The sequence below is a fragment of the Pyxicephalus adspersus genome, chromosome 4 (assembly GCF_032062135.1).
Source record: "Pyxicephalus adspersus chromosome 4, UCB_Pads_2.0, whole genome shotgun sequence".
Lineage (NCBI taxonomy): Eukaryota > Metazoa > Chordata > Amphibia > Anura > Pyxicephalidae > Pyxicephalus > Pyxicephalus adspersus.
In genome coordinates, this window is record NC_092861.1 from 56,354,863 (window position 1) to 56,371,813 (window position 16,951).

At 37.6% G+C, this 16,951-nt stretch overlaps 1 protein-coding gene across 3 annotated transcripts in view; it reads left to right on the forward strand.

The window, feature by feature from the left end:
- P3H2 (prolyl 3-hydroxylase 2) overlaps positions 1-16,951 on the forward strand; it is an 82,372-nt gene that overhangs the window by 48,106 nt on the left and 17,315 nt on the right. For all 3 annotated transcript variants that reach the window (XM_072408240.1, XM_072408241.1, XM_072408239.1), the window contains exons 2-4: positions 1,834-1,977; positions 4,064-4,253; positions 16,690-16,821. In XM_072408240.1, coding sequence (XP_072264341.1) covers positions 1,834-1,977; positions 4,064-4,253; positions 16,690-16,821 — 466 coding nt within the window. The remainder of the gene's footprint in view (positions 1-1,833; positions 1,978-4,063; positions 4,254-16,689; positions 16,822-16,951) is intronic.

A 16,951-nucleotide genomic window follows, 5' to 3' on the forward strand; every position in this document is an offset into this window, starting at 1 on the left:
AGAATGTTAGAAAATCAGACCTAATAGCCACATTCTGTGTGGAATGAAGTATAATACAACAGAGCTCACTGCTTTGGAATGCAGAGCTCAGGGGGAAAGCCTGCTCTCAGTCAGCAACGTCACTGTGAACAGGAAAATCATTGTGTGGTCATGATGTCACGCCAGGAAGCCTGAAACTCTCCAAACAAATCTATCATTTCAACTTAGGTCCTGGAAAAAAACTTCCATCCTTATATGTAAAGTCCCTTGGGAGCAAAGCACAGAAGAGCTTGTTGAACGCTGATTAAAAAGAGTTGTCCAATTTGGCATAACATATCATTTATTAACTTATCCCATGTGCTTTTTTACCTTCTTAAATTGTTGGCTAAACTCTCAGCATTTTATTTTTCTGCAATTGATTATTGACCTCAAGCGGAAAATCTGTATCTAAATAATGCAGTTTGCACATCTGTTTTAAGTATACATTTTACTATTCAAAAGCAACCAATGATTTAGGAATGTGGGCTGTTTTAGCAAGCTGAATCCCAGCCACCATAGACCCAACACACTGAGTCATATTTAATAAGCAGAAAATAATTGATTTACTGACCATTCAAAGCCTTTTGGCTGCTATTTGCCTGTCAGAGTTTGCAATGTAGTTATAGAGCATAGTAACTGTCAGGATTTGCCTGTGCATTCATTGGATCATGAATTTTTCATTCCATTATTTGGATTTTCAGTTCTTTAATAGAAAACTTCAGTAATGTGTTTTTGTATTTCTATTATAACTATTGCTACTTTACATTTTGATACATTTTTATAAAAACCATTATTATTTTTATATATGAGTAAATGGTCTCTGCTCCTAGTACAACTAAATGCAATACATTGTGTAGGGTAAATGTGACTCTGTGTCTGTATGCAACCTACAATTTAAAAATATGCTCCAATCCAGGCTTTATAAGAAGTCTTTGTTATGTATTGAAACCGGTTTTACGATTACTGTAGTAATAACTAATAGATATGAATGACTAAGGTTAGGTACACATGTGCAATAATTTACATTAGAAAATGAATGACTAACAACAGATAAATGATTATTCACGATTATTTTGAATTCAAAGACAATCCACCAATAATGTACACACACTAGAAACGATTGTTTGAACAATGCAGGAAGTGCCAGAAAAAATGGACTGCAGAACGCTTCACGATCACTGAATACACTCTATGGATCGCGAACGAGCGTTGCCCAAGCTGAACTGCCTGAGCGGTTGTTCGTTTCCAGCGACATTCCTTGTTCATTGGCATTGTTGTGCACTTTTTTTTGTTAACGATTATCGAACGATCATCATTAATCGTTAATTTCCAACCACAATTCTTGCACATGTGTACATAGCCTAAGATAATGAGTTCTGAAATGGTTGCTCAGCATAACTAATTGTTAGGCATCACGTGCCTTGTTATTTAGCAATCATAATGGTGATATCATATGATGGGTTTACACAAATTATTCTATTTAAGATAATTTTCTGCTGAAATACAGTTGGCCAGTTGGAGCATATCCAAGCTCATTTATGGGTGTTTTGGCATGTGCTGCAATATTATTTCATTTGACTTGTAAGAGTTTGTATGGCTGAATACAGCATTAGAAGTCACAGGGATATGCCAAACTGAATGTCCTAAACAGCATACAAATTTCAAAAGCCTTTTCTATACTTGGACTATCATATTTCGTCTTCATTAGTCCAACTGTCTAAACGTTTTTCTTTTATAGGCTATAAGTATAATAGGCTATAAGGCTATAACGTTTATAGGATAGCCATCATATGAATGTTTTTTTCTGTTTTGCAGCTGAATCAGCTGGAAGAAGCTGCCCATGCAGCCCATACCTTCTTTATGGCCAATCCTGAACATATGGAAGTGCAGCAGAATTTAAAAACTTACCAAACCAAGTCAGAAGTCCCACTAATTGACAGGGAAAGTCGGCCTTATATGGTAAGTATTCCTGACTAATTCATATGTTTTTGAAATTTCAAGTCTTGATAATCTATTCAATAATTTGTAATCGTTTTCCTTTTTATATTACTAAATGTTTACTGTGCTGGAATCTAACTGGTTTGACTTCATTGAACAGAAACATATGCTTCTCATTATAAGGTTTTTTTTCCCACTAGTCATTCAGGCTTGTATTCAGCTCAGTTCAGGCGACCATATTTGTCATGCCTTTTTATTTTAGCTTTTACAATTTCCTTGAATCACTTCTTCATTGCCTGCTTTGCATTTTAAAAAATATGGTTTGTGTTTGTGTGTTTTAGCACAATCACCACCTCAAAGGCATTTAGGGGCCACATGATTAGAGCGATATCAAACATGTTCCCTGTCCTGCTATAGTTTGTGTATATTTAGGCTCTGAAATGAAGGGGCATTTTGCTTATCATTGCTTCCTGGGGTGTCTTTGAACAAAAATTTAAAGTTTATTCCAAGCCATTTTATTTTGTCTAGAATGGGAAAGTAGTAGCAAAGCTGCCAGGTTCTACGTGTTTGTTGTGTCCCAGTGGGCTAATGTGCCTTCTGTAATTGCTTTAGTAACTATTATCTCAGGTGCTGAAAGGAAAAAGCAAGAGTTTAGAGCTGTGACTAGTCAAGAATATATGTGAAATCTTCTAATAGGGACTTGTTGGTCTGACAGCCAAGAGAAAAATTATTTTACATTGAGGCCTTTCCACCTACATCTCATTGTGCCTACAAGGCAGAAACTGAATGACATCTCCCAATTGTAACACATACAAAGGAAAGATGGCCCAGGGTCTTGTCATAATGTACAAATATGCTCAGCATTATGGCCCTTCTATCACTGTGACATCTCCACACTCACTGCTGCTGTCATTTTTGCTTGGTCTTCTCAGGTTTGAAGTTTTTGGCTATCTTCATTGGTGGGGCGGACTGACATAGCTTCTGTACATGTGCATGCAAGCTACTCCATCTTGTCACAGACTCATATTGAGTATGTCCTGCCCTGACAGAGAGGAAGAGGGATCCCTAGCAGTCACAGGATTGTGCTTTAAAAGCCTAAAGTTTAGCTTTAGAAATACTTTGAAGATTTACGGTCTCAAAATATTCTGAAATAGAAGAGAACGTTGATAAAAGGTCAAAAAAGCGGACAATTCTGAATATTCACCCTATGAAGTTGCACTGTTTTCCTTAAGGAAGAGTTAAATTGCCCCCTTTCCATGCATGAACTAACACTTCTTGTCCTAAACTTACCTTTTATATCTCTGAAGTGCAAAGCATTATCTGTGAGGTTTTTTTTATTTGAATTTCATGCTGTCATGAGTTTAAGAAATTAACAATGGCAGCTGTCAGACTTTCGGTAACCTCAGATACCTAATATTCAATATTAAGTGTTGGGCTCAGCAAAACTTTGCAAGTATGTAAAAATGGCGGCTGTAACATGTTAATAGCAATTATGGAAATTTTAGAAGTAATTACTTTACTTTTGTGTTAAACCTCTTTTTTATACCCCATAAAAACCAGAAGCAATGATTATAGGGTTATGTTCTATGATTTTCCTTCATACCTTACAAATTATGCAGTATTTATTATTATTAAAATGTGTATTTTCTGTATATTGTCTTCCTAATTTCTCCAGGAGCTATGTGCCACTATCTTGCCAAAGTGCTAGGCTAGATAATATACATAGCACTCCATAGCTCACCCAGCATTAAGTGTAGGGGTGTATTACTTATTAGCTACCACACTGACACCTAATATTGTGTCAGGCTAAACCAGCAGTGATAGCTGATGTGAGATTTCAGCTGACTCTGCTACCTCAGTGAAATACCCTCACAGCCTGAAAACACATTTTCTGTGACCGGTTTACCAGATGGAGATTACATTTCCTTTTTAAATCACTTCTGGACACTCAAGTGGAAAAACATAAGATCCACATGGATCAGGTCACATATGTGGGAGTAATTGTTACTCCAGACAGAAATAAATTAACTGTGCAGTAATATAAGCACTGGTATTATATAATGTTTGTATAACAAATCACTAAAATGTATCTAATTCTAACTGTTAGGAAAATTATCATTCGGGTGTGAATCTCTACGATCAGGAACAATATGAACAGGCCATCAAGCACTTTGAGGAGTCTTTAAAAGGCTATTTTCAAGCAGATGTTGAGTGCAGAGCCATGTGCTGGGGGCCACAGAAGTTTGATGAATATGAATATGTGGACTACAGATCAACTTTGTATGAAGTCATGGCAGGTAAGCACTTCTTACATGAACTCAGCACATTTCATGTACTTATTGCTGGCAATGTAAAGTTATGATGTGAACCTGTGATGTTAATTGCTAAACTTATGGAGCCAAATAGCCTGTCTGAAGTCAGCGTGAGGAAGGGGAATAGTTCCAGCATGGAAAAAACTTTGTGGTGTTTATAGGTTTAAGTGTAAGTTTTTTTCTTCAAAGTTAAGCTGACATTTTATATTACCACTTTCCATTGTTAAAACACATTTTATTCTTTTAAAATGTACATACATTATTGCAGTTTGAACAAAAAAAGAAAAGAAGGGTTTTTGTGGCAAATAAAAGTATTGTATTAGATGATACTTTTCACATACATAATAATACATAACCTTTCTATCTGGTAGGCCACAATGGAAGACTTGTGGTTTACGAGAGACATTGATTACAGTTTAGGCCCTAGTAGTCACTATACAGTAGTCATCCAGCATATTGTTCACATATACAACCATATACTGGACTTGCAGGTAAGCATTTGTACTTGGAGACTGTTGTACTGACGCGTGTCACCCTATTAGGCTTCCTTAGGGGGAGCGGTACATCAACGAAACGTTGCGCAAGTAGTATGTAAACTAAGTTTGCAAACATACATATAGATTTTAGAATAGTGTTAACATTAGGTAAAAGATCAGAGAGACAATATATTCCAATAGGGTGTAAAAAGTTAGTCACATAGTAAGTCTTAGGTTAACTATAACCAAAAGGACAAAAGAAAGTAATCTAAATAGATAAATAAATATGCCTTTTAATATATGAATGATACCATAGATGGATTAAAAGTGTGATTAATGCAAATTTTGGTTACATAACACTTTCATGGTCTTTTAATGTGACTTGGTTCTGAACGCCTGATGATGGAGAAGGGCGTCCCAGATATATGGGGGGTGGGGTTTTGTTTGTTTTGTCTTCTGTTTTGTCAGCCGTAGGGTCAGCTGTTTAAGTCCCAGGAGGTAGTTGTTTTTCTAAAATAAGTTGTGGTAAATATAAAGTAAATATCAAATATAACCTCTACATATAGTGAGGTTTTAAACATACCTGGAAGGTTGGACATACCTGTATGTGTTATGTTATTTCTCCAATTTGAGCAGAGTGATGTGAAGAGCTGATGGCGTTCAGCGAAGCAGGGGAATTCCTGCGGTGCCGTATCTATTTAAAAGATGGCGTCCCAGGGACCGGCCCACGTGCACGCCACCAGCGTGGGGAATAGGCTGAAGGCTGAACGGATGACGTAGGCCATCCGAGCCACATCATTTGGAGGATAGAGGGCGGGCTCCCAATCACCCGGCTCAGTGTTGCGACCTGTCAGAGACCGGTCACAGCACAGTGTCCTCGTCTAATAAGGGGGGACATATCTATCTAAATCAGCACTCATTCATCTGTATTGTGGCTTACCAGATGAAAATGTTTGTATTGTTATATAAGAAGTATTATCCAATACAATACTTTTATTTGCCACAAAGCCCTTCTTTTCCATTCTTTTTTCAAATATTATTAATATTGGGTTGGCACACTTAGTCCTTTAGGAGAACCAATTTAAAACCACCACCAACATTGATCTATACACACATGTACATTATTGCAGTAATGGCGAACAAGAAAAAAAAACAAAGTGTCTACTCATAGATGGGATTGGAAATTATGTGGCCTTACAATTGAGCACCTGTAGAGTCTATGGGACTATGGGACTTCTCCAAGAAATAAGAAGATAGAATATCATAGGTAAACCTGGGTGATCCAACTTTAATAAATCAGGCCCAGTTTTTTACTCTCACTACAGGCTATTTAGGTCATGGGCTGTACAACAAGCAGCAGAGGGCTGCATGTGGGCATTTAGCATTTATGCTGCCAATCGTATCTTTAGAACTATCAGATCCTATGAAAAAAACGTATATTCAATCAGCCATACATAAGGTGAAAAATATACATACTGTGCATGCTCATGCAAAAATAATTATGGTATACTACAATACACTACATGACACATTGAATGCCTCCTATCCTTCGAGCTGTTCTAATGCAATTGGAAAGGTTCAGAAATCTGGACTCTATCCAGAACACAAATTGGCTTCATAACATTTTTCCATATTCTCAGCAGGTTGAGTAAATGTTTATAAGTACAAGATCTAGTATGTCATTCTTCTATTTTTGTGTTGGCTTATGACATGAGCACATTTTTCATATCGGTAATCTTAAACACAATCTATCATGACCAGGCAAGAACAGCACATATCTGAAAGTAGTATACACAGGAAATTCAAGCCAAACAATGATCCAAGTATTTTTTTGTATTTTAGACCCCTAAGAACCAGATTTACCATAAAGTCCATAAATTAGGTAACACAATGTATGTGTACTGTTGGTTATAAAAAACACCACAAGACACTCCTGTATCCAGAGACTGCTGGAATTATATGGAGCAGTAATACAGGTTAAATAATAATGGTAATATTCCTATTAAGTTGTCTGACTGCTATACCCACCCTTTTGATTTAATACTTTGATTTACCCACCATGTAAAAAATCAATTTTATTGAAAATAGAAAATGGCATAGTTATTATTTAATGAGAATTATTTGAATTTGTACTATAAATTATTGCTGTCTCAGTTGCGGTCTTTTTTTGGCTTCTCTCTTTCTGTTATTTTGATGTCATCTGCTGTCCATGTGGCATTTAGCAGGAGATATGCCATAGTAAATATCAGTATGGACAGGAGCAAGCTGGGTCATATTTACTTTTCAGGAGCATTAGTGTCACCCATAGATTTATGGGCACCCTTGCTAGAGTTTGTCTGATAGCTGAGGTCATCAAACAAAAGTTGACCAAGCTGGAAGTCATAAATCTGGCTCTGAAGAGAGGGATTCCAAACCTGACTCAGAATTTCCATAAAATGACATCATCAACCATAAAGAACACATTTTAAGTGAATGCTTAACTTTTTCAGTTGCTTTACTCGGTGATCCCACAAAATATTTGGGATGATGGAAAGACGGAGCTATAGCAACTAAGTAAATTCAGGATAACTTCTAGAGTAGCAGCCAAATCTATAAAATAAAAGATCCCAGGGGAGCTATAATATTCTAGCTTTAAAAAGATTCAAGTAGAAGCAAACATTATCTCATTACGCAATAGGGACCAGATATCTTTTTTTTTTTTTTTTTTTTGCTTAGCTTATTCGTCTGTTTTTCATACCACTGGCACATTAGACTTGGTGCTAAGCCCAGGTAACACTTATCAAAACCTTTATTCTTATAAGTTTAATTGCTCTGAAATAGCAGTAACATAAAAAGCAGCTGTCACAAGGACATATTTGGTTCTCCCTGGAAGTCTGGATCCATGCATCATCTGCTGTATACTTTCTGGGATATATGCTCTGTATTTCAGCATTAATCTGTTTTCTTGGCAGGGAAACCACAATCCATTGCCTTTTGGAAGACTCTGTTAAATAATGTGAATCATTTTAGCCTATCGTGGGAATTGTGTGCCAAAATTAAACTGCTGGCTATTTTGTGAGGGGGGAAATATTAATAAAAGCTACCATGATTTAAAATATAAACTCTTCATTATGTACACTCACAAGCAGGGTGTAAATTGCCAGAATACATTTCCTGAAAAGATTCCTAGAAGTCCTAAAGAGCTCTAACCTAGAATCCAAGAACGACATGTGCTGGAGATTTTCTCTGCTGGTAGATACATTTGCGTAATACACAGCTATGACAATATGTCAAAAATTTACCTAGCCTACACTTCTTAATAGGAAAAAATAAATTTTTTTCATTTATTTGCTAAAGAATATATAAAGATGGAAATTTAACCTCTGCCTCATGATGGAAGTCAGCAAACAGTAGATAAGATTAGCATCAAAACATCTGAAATTCATGTTCGTTCCAAGTCACCTACAGAAGTTCTGAGTCAATATGTGTCGACATGAAAAGCCAGGATTCCAGGTTTTTTGCTGGGGATCAGCAATGACACTATTATTAAAATCTGTGTTTAACCTGCACAACATAGAACTAACCCTTCTGCAATAAAGTATACTTACTTCCCAATCACCCCTTTAAGGTGTCAAAACTGATTAGCTGTGCATGGACATTCATGCAAGCGTTGGTAGACAGGATACCCAGCACATCCCAGCTTCCTCTAAAGATGGCGAGAATGAATGAGTGCCTGCATGGAAGTTACAACAACCTGGCACTGCCAATCAAGATGGCAACAAGGATAAAGATGGCAGCTCCTGCGATGGACTGGGAACGGCAGAGTATAAACAGGGCTTAGTTCTGCTTTAAAGCTGGATAAAAGCTTTGCAAATGCTTTTCTCAATGTTGCACATATACTCAGCCATCTACATGATTTATCAGACCGAGACATGCCTTCCTTTTACTTCAGGGTCCAGTTCTAATGCTCATGTGCTCATTCAAGTGTTTTCAATAGGGAACAGGGGTCAAACATGGACACAGACAAGCATAGTTGGCAGCTATGTAGCTCCATATTCAGTACACGGAATATGTACAGTTTTTTTTTTTTTTTTGCTGAGTATTAACTTTTTCATTCATTTGTGTTTCAGTAGTATTTTAGGGCATCGTAGCAAACTGACAAGCCCCCTTACTTCATGAGCCTAATTTAGCTTTAGGTGTCCATGGCCCTCTTGTTTGTTCATTGGTTGTATGTCTTTTGCACATTTTTTTGGTACTTACCACTGCATACTGGGAACACGCCACAAGACTTTTCGTTTTAGATCTTCTTTAACAATTCATCTAGCTATCACATTGTCAAAGTTATGCCAATCGTTACATCATCCTACATCCTTACCCCATTGTTCCTGCGCCCAACACTTTGCCATCATTAACTCATTGTTTATTAGCTGCATAAAATATCACAACCGTTAACAGATGCCACTTCAGCTATCAGTGCTTACAGGCAGACTGATAAATAACAAAAAAAGGGTGTTATATATGGCTACCTAAAATAGTTATGTGCCATTTAATAGTAATCTAATGTTTAAAAGTGTTTTTAGTGATAAAATGTAATTTGCTAAATATTACTGTATATTACTCTATTGTCACTCAGTTTCCAAATCTACTTCTATTACCATATTTTTACACAGCACCAGGGAAGCCAAACTGATTTTACATTACAGAAAAAAACATGCATATGGAACACACACAGGCAGATTTGTACTAGAAGAATGCCAACCCTGAAAGATGCCATAAGGTTAGGATTAGAGCTGTCTCAAACTGCCCTTCACATTATTTCAGAAATATGTAAATGTTATGCCTATACATATCTTGAGCGTAGACTTAGCTTATTGTCAAGTTGAAGGTAGTTCCAGTTTGTGCACATTGCAAGAGTATTTTAGGTGTAACGTTGTTCAGACCATTGCTGCCCCGTTTGACCCCATACAGACCTCATTATATTCCTTCTGCAGAGGAGAGTTTCACAACAGTGATAATTTTAATCAGAAAATACCATGAATAGGTGGACATGACCTTCAGAAGGCAAAACACACAGATGTTCCCTATCTACTTTGTCAGGAATTTTGATTAAAATGAAACTTGACTCTAAGCCAAAATGCCTTGTTTTTGGCAAGGAGGATAGCTCTAGTACAAACTTCCACTCCAATGTTATAATTTATAAAAATGGCATGCTTGGATTTCTGTTCATGATGTATTCATTTTTTCTACCTACTCTGTTGCATTAAAACCTTCCTACAATATGTCTATTTAATGGTAACTGTAACATCTTATTCCTGTCCACAAACAGCTGCACAGCACTAACCATGTACCGCCTCTTCCATCATTATTACAGGTTTTTTCTATATGGAAACATAAATTCCTGCTCAAACTACTTAAATTAAGTTCAGATATATTGGTTGTATGATGTTCATCCTTTATGAGGAAATTACTTTCTTATGAATAATGTAAGAAGCAGGTTTGTGGAACTAGATTACGATACACTAGGGACGTTGTATATACAAAAAAGCTGGGTCTGGATAATTTTTAGGTACAGAAGAATACTGATTAGGTTTTGTTCTGTCCAATACACTTACTGATGAGATGGAAAGTCATGGGAAAGTACAATACTCTTTCTGACGAAACAAGGGGTGACGATAAATTTTCCAGGGGATACACATGTTTTGTCCAGTCAGGGAATTACCAACAATGTAGTATAAAGGCTTGAGCTATTTGTTCCACTTCATCATGTAACATCCTCATCCACACTGCAAAATGCAGAACACAACTGCATCTGACAACATCTGGAAGATATTCTCTCAATTATTCTCCTTTCTGATGCCCCTATAGGAAATCAAATAAATAGTTGTCATTAAGGTAGGAAGGCATAGACTGATATTGAAATGTCAGCATTTTAACCCTTACCTACACCGTAGATATTGTTTTCTTGTTTGTGTACAGCTTAAGAGAGCAAAGACTTTTTTTATCATACAGCAAAGATTACACTGGGGAACGCATTTTTGTTGAGTTAGATCTAAAGCTGCGTACACACTTCCAATTTTTATCGTTGGAAATGAACGACGAACAAACGATGAACGACCGATTGGCAAAAATCGTTCGTAAAAAAAGTAACCAATGACGCCGACGAACGAGGATAGTCGTTGGAAATGAATGACCGGACCGGCGGATCAGATTGGACGACGATCGTTGACCATCTATCGTGTGTACGGTCGTTCAGTGATCGTCCATGGTCTGAGCATGCGTGGTGAACGAACGTTCGCTCACTTCCTGTGGTGCACGTCACTTCCTGTATCGTTCAAACGATTGCATCTATCGTGTGTACAATATCTTTGAACGATCGTGTCCTTATCTGTAGGTACAGGATCGGTGCCATACGATCGTTCGCAGATATCGTGCAGGATCGTTCGCCGTTCGTTTACCAACGATAAAAATTGGAAGTGTGTACGCAGCTTTACACTTGTTTTTTACAAATTTTTGGGTGGTGAATCCTGAAATGACCCCAGTTTTTTGCTATCACATTCAGTTTTTACAATACAGGGTACCCTTCATTTTTGTCAAAAAACATACACACTTTACATACAATGAAAAAATTATGAATTAACTTGCTGCTTACTGCTTATTTAAATTTCTTTTGTTCATACAAGGGATTTATTGTTACTCTATGACATTTTTTTTTACAGTAAAACATTTTAAAATGAATCAGGTAAGCAGTTATGGTAAAGGTTTACGCTTTTAGCTTTTCCTGGGGTGTTCAGTGTTAGGACAATCCTGCCGGATGCTTCAACAATAGTCGGCCATCATATGTACATTCCATCTACCCTGATACCGTCCTTCCATGACCTTCAAATCTCGGTGGAATCGTTCACCTTGCTCATCACTGACTGCACCAAGGTTTTCTGGGAAATTAGAAAGATGGCTATGCAGAAAATGCACCTTGATGATCATATTGCAACCAAGCATTTTGTAGCTCTCCAAGAGTTTCTTGACAATTTCTGTGTAATTATTTGCTTGTGTGTTTACAAGAAAGTCCTAGACAATGGGTTTGAATGATAACCAAGCATTCTTTTCGACTTCTGACGTTGTCCTGATGAAATTCATCTTTGATGAGCTGCCGAATCTGTGGACCATCAAACACACCGGCCTTTATTTTTTTCAATTGACAGGCTAGGAAATGCCAAAATGAGGTACTTGAAACAGTCTCCTTCAGTTGGCAAAGCTTTAACAAACTGCTTCATCAGACCCAGTTTCATGTGCAGAGGCGGGAATAAATTATTATTTCTATCAACAAGTGGCTCATGTAGAATGTTTGTATCACCTGGTTTTATGGCAGGTCTTGGAGGCCAATTCCTTTCCACCCATTGCCTCTCACGAGCTCTGCTGTCCCACATGCACAGATAACAGGGATACTTGGTGTATCCGCGTTGCTGACCAAGAAGGAAGCATACCATTTTAAGGTCAACACAGATGTGTTGGTGATAATGCAACAACTCAATGACTTTCTTTATGTCTGCATATTCTTGACAAAGAGAAACTGAATGGCCAATTGGGACTGACCCAAATTTATTGCAATTGTGAAGGAGGACACACTTTAAGCTCTGCTTTGAGCTATCTAAAAATAGTCACCATTCAATTAAGTTATAGATTGGAATTCCCAGTTCCTCCAATAAACCAAGTATGTTATGGCAATACACAAATCCACTGTCAGTTCTAAAGTACTGCAGAAGTGCAATTTCTCTGGTTCGAAAGTACAATACCATCGTTCCTTTTTCAGGCAAGTTTTTCTTGCGCAGTCTTGATGCTAGGAGTTCTGAAGCCTTCTTTGATAGTCCCAAATCACGTGCCAAATCACTTAACTCATGCTGATCAAATCCTTTACGAACAGAGTCCTCTTCATTTTCAAACTCTTCATCATTGTGGTCACATAGTTCATCACCATAATCACGTTCTTCAAGAGAGGGTAGTGTAACGAAAACCAGCACTGGGGTTTATTCTGAATGAGCCACTGTGTGTATAGCCGATAGTAGACTCGGATACTCTATTACATTTATTTTTCTTGTTATATCCTGAAGTTTTCACTATACAAAAGTAACAGTCACTGAAATGATCTCCTGGCTCTCACAAAACCATAGATATACCAAATGGCATCTTATCACGTGTTCCCTTTTGTCCACATCCGTAAACCCTCGAAATACTGTTTGCACACCTTATGAGGGGCCCAAAACTTATCTTGATCACCAAGTTTAACTTTAAAATATGTTAAATAGGCTTGCTCTACAAATGTGCTGATATTTGCACTTTGGGAATGATAAAACTGCCACAGAAATAACAAAATGAATCAGGGTTGTTTAGGCACATAGGACATGAAACAGCAGAGCCAGACATGAACTGAAAGAAAGGAAATACGTGTGTTAAGTTAAAAAACGAATTTGCTCCTCTAACCACACTGTCTTGCATGTAATTGAATAGCCTATACAAATCCACGCTGCAGTAATCGCATTATGTTAAGCGGTAGAGAAAAAAACCTGACGTGATAGAAGAAAAAAAACTGCACTTTCAGAATCAACATACCTATTTTAGTGTTAATAAGCTTAAAATTGAAGTTAACAAAAAATGTGTTCAAAATTGTTCCCCAGTGTTATTTTTTGCATTATAGTGCAAACTGCAGAAACTGCTTATCAAAAATATGCAACTTCCAAATACCATAAAATGTGATGTTTAATCTGCGTATTTTAAGCATTCCCTTGTTTATTCCTTCCTGCTCATCAACATGTAAAATAAGTTTTTAAGATGAAACTGTTATATTCTCTTTATATATCTCATTTTATCTCCAGCTGTATGCTCACTAGAGATCTTGATTGTCTATGCCAGGGGTGTCCAACTCAAATCACATAAGGGGCCGAAATCTAAACCACAGACTGTCAGGCCCCAAACTTTTGTTTGAAATACATAGTCTTAGTAGAAGTATAGATCCTTCCTCACCCTGAGGCACCATATTTCACGTCATCCTCATGCAATACTCATGTTCTGAAAATAAGAACATGCTTGTCTGCTTGTCTTCGTGAAGCATGAACATGTATTCGCTTTTCGATCTTTCATTAAATTGTCTCTCTTCTGCATCAACTTTTCTCTTGGACATTTTGGGAGTGATTGCTTTTTTGTTCTTATCAGCTTTTCTTGAGGTCAGTGTACCTGACCTATCCTAGCCTGTCTTGGCCTGTCTATGTGAGGGGAATGGAGCCATGGACTGTGCTGCGGCTGAGGCCTGTGCCTCTGAGTCTGGAGACATTGCTAATGTAGCATCCTACTGAGATTCCATACCTGAAGCAGCAGCAGCAGGATCGGGGCTCTGGCACAGTCGTGCTTAGTGCTGGGTCTCGGCAGGAGTGTGAAGAAGCAACTTGGGTCCTTCTGCCTGCAGTGCAGTCAAGCACTTGTGTGGACCAACCTGCTTCTACCCAGCTTTCTGGGACTGGGTCCTTCTGCCTGCAAATGTCAGGCGCTTGGATGAGGCACACTAACCACAGGCCACCTAAAATGGCCAGACGGGCCTGATTCAGCCTGTGGGCCTTGTGTTTGACAACTGTGCTCTTTGCAGTGTAGACAGATCTTGATTAGAAGGAGGCTGTACGTTTTGTACAAGAGATAATCAGAGCACCCTGCCACAGTACTCTTCTGAAAAGTCCTCAACACTGATGCAAGCAGCAGGTTGGCTCTTTGTAGAAGGTAAAACATATTCAAATTAATTCATGGGGGGATGTCATGTGTAGCCTGCATGTGATTCTGAGCCTTTTTGATTGAAAGAACTAAAATCCAGTGGACAACGGTGGAATATTGTCAATAAAGCTGGGAAGGAAAGGGCAAGTTGATGCTGGATGTTGTCCAACCAGCAAAAAACTTGTTCTGTCCATCATACTGCAGCTTTAATGGACAAAAAAAGTTCACATCCAAAAAATGTACAGTGAAATCAGAGGAAACCTTTTTAGTGGAGGAGAGGAGATGATATGTCCCTGTTTATAGTGAAGGTGAGGCTGGAGTTCAGCTTGATATTTTGATTGCTGTGTTATGCCTTCATAGAATTTGTATCTCTGGCATTGATATAGCTGCAGTTTTAAAGTGATATATTTCTGTTACCTGCATAATAAATGTAGTGGTCTGGGGCCCTTGACTGTAACATGTATGTTAGTGATAGATGACAATGGGTATTTTAAGGAGAACAATATAATATTTCAGTGAAGAAAACCTAATTGTGATTTATAACGTGTGGAATATGGAGAACGGCCATCCGTACCACATTTCTTTGAATAGCATCTCTTGACAGTAACAAGTATAGACCTCCACATCTGGGAACGAGCTTGTAAATTTGCAAACTTGCAATGCCATGTATTAAGAACTTGAAGGTGATGACTGAACTGATTAACTTTGTGCTTGATTGTTGATAGGTGTTTGTACAGTGTGAATCCTGGGTTATAATCCATCATGTAAAGTATGTAATGTATGTGTATGTTTTCTAACACAGTGGAGAAAGCATTAAAACCTCTGTTATTTTTTGCTGCCTCCAGATTGAGAGATTTACTGTATTTTCCTGTCCTGGAGACGCAGAACAGACAAAAATGCCTTTTTGGATATTTTAACAATATGGCACAAATGACTTTATTAATGTATGTTAAGTTGGACTGGTACCGTTCAGAGCTTTCTCAAACTTTTTTTCACAGTAAATTGGAGTGACGCTCAGTGGGAGGAATGTCACCCTTACAGAAAGCCAAAAAGATAATTGGTGTCAATGGTAATGGTCCTGGGAGGGACAAATTGCTCATTGCTCAAGGAAACCCAATCAAATTTTTTAAAACCCTATGGTTCCACAGAACCCTGGTTGTGAATCACTAGTTCAGACTCCAGCATGTCCTTCATTGTCCCACAAAGACTGCATGTTACTCATAAGAATGCTTTGAGAGCAGTGCTAACATGAGTGCTGAGCTGCATGTACTGGAATGAGTTCTGCAACCAGAGTTTTATGGGAGCAGTGCTTACCCTGAAAGTGCTGTTGGCTGTATTTACTTAAGTATGTTCTGAGGTTTAAGAATTGCACATTTTCAAAGAAAATATTAGGACAACTATTTTTGGATCTGAGAGTGCTGAGAAAGTGGACCACTACCAATGGTCTTTGCCATTATACCTTTTCCCATGCTTTGTGATGAATAATTATTAGTCTAGTGAATCCCAGTAACACTATAATAAAAAACAACTGTTTTTGGTAAATTAAACTGGTTGATTTAATTACAATAGATGCTCTTTGGTCTTGGCATAACTGATTATTGTTATCACAAATCTACTATGACATGTCTGCATCTCAGCGATCTCTCAGAAATTGCACATATGGAAGCTTTTACTGAGCTGTGATACTGATCCAGCTATACAATTATCCTGTAAGAGGTCACTTGGTCTTCGACAGCAAACTGCTTGTATACTAAACTATAATGGCTAATAATCAAGATAAAGTGTTTCAGGGCCAGTCTGTTTTATGACCCAGACAATATTTGCTAATTGGTTTACTACTCAGTGTGGCTCCATAAGACTTGGTGCTGATGATGCTGACATGTGGAGATGGATTGAAACCATAAAAGAAAAGTTGGTCAGATAGCAAAGAATGTCTTGTGGACAAGGTCTGCAAGCCATTAGCCACGTCATTTTTAAGAAAATGTTTTAGGTGACCAATAGATGCTTTTTTTCTACTTTTATTTTAACAAGATTACCTAGCAGATTTTTGGGAATTGCTTTTGATAGGTGCTAACAAATGCCTCAGAAATTAATTTCCTAATATACATGTGGTCATTGTAAAAAAATAAATAAAAAATATGAGCAGTTAAATTACTAACCATTTGAGAGTCAGTTTGAGTTTTGAAACGTTTTACCTTTCCCTTTTATCTTTATAGACCACTATATACAGATTATAGTCTGCGAGCATGAGTGCATAAGAGACCTGGCCACGCGACCTGGACGCCTATCACCAATTGAGAACTTCCTTCCCTTACATTATGACTTCCTCCAATTCAGTTACTACAGAGGTAATATTGCTTTTATTCCTCATTTAATTGTATTCCAAATTATTTTTTTAAGCTTCAGAGGTCATTTATGAGGTATGCACCCATTATGTGTAAAGCCTAAACTTCCTTAAATTTGTATAAAATGGGAAAG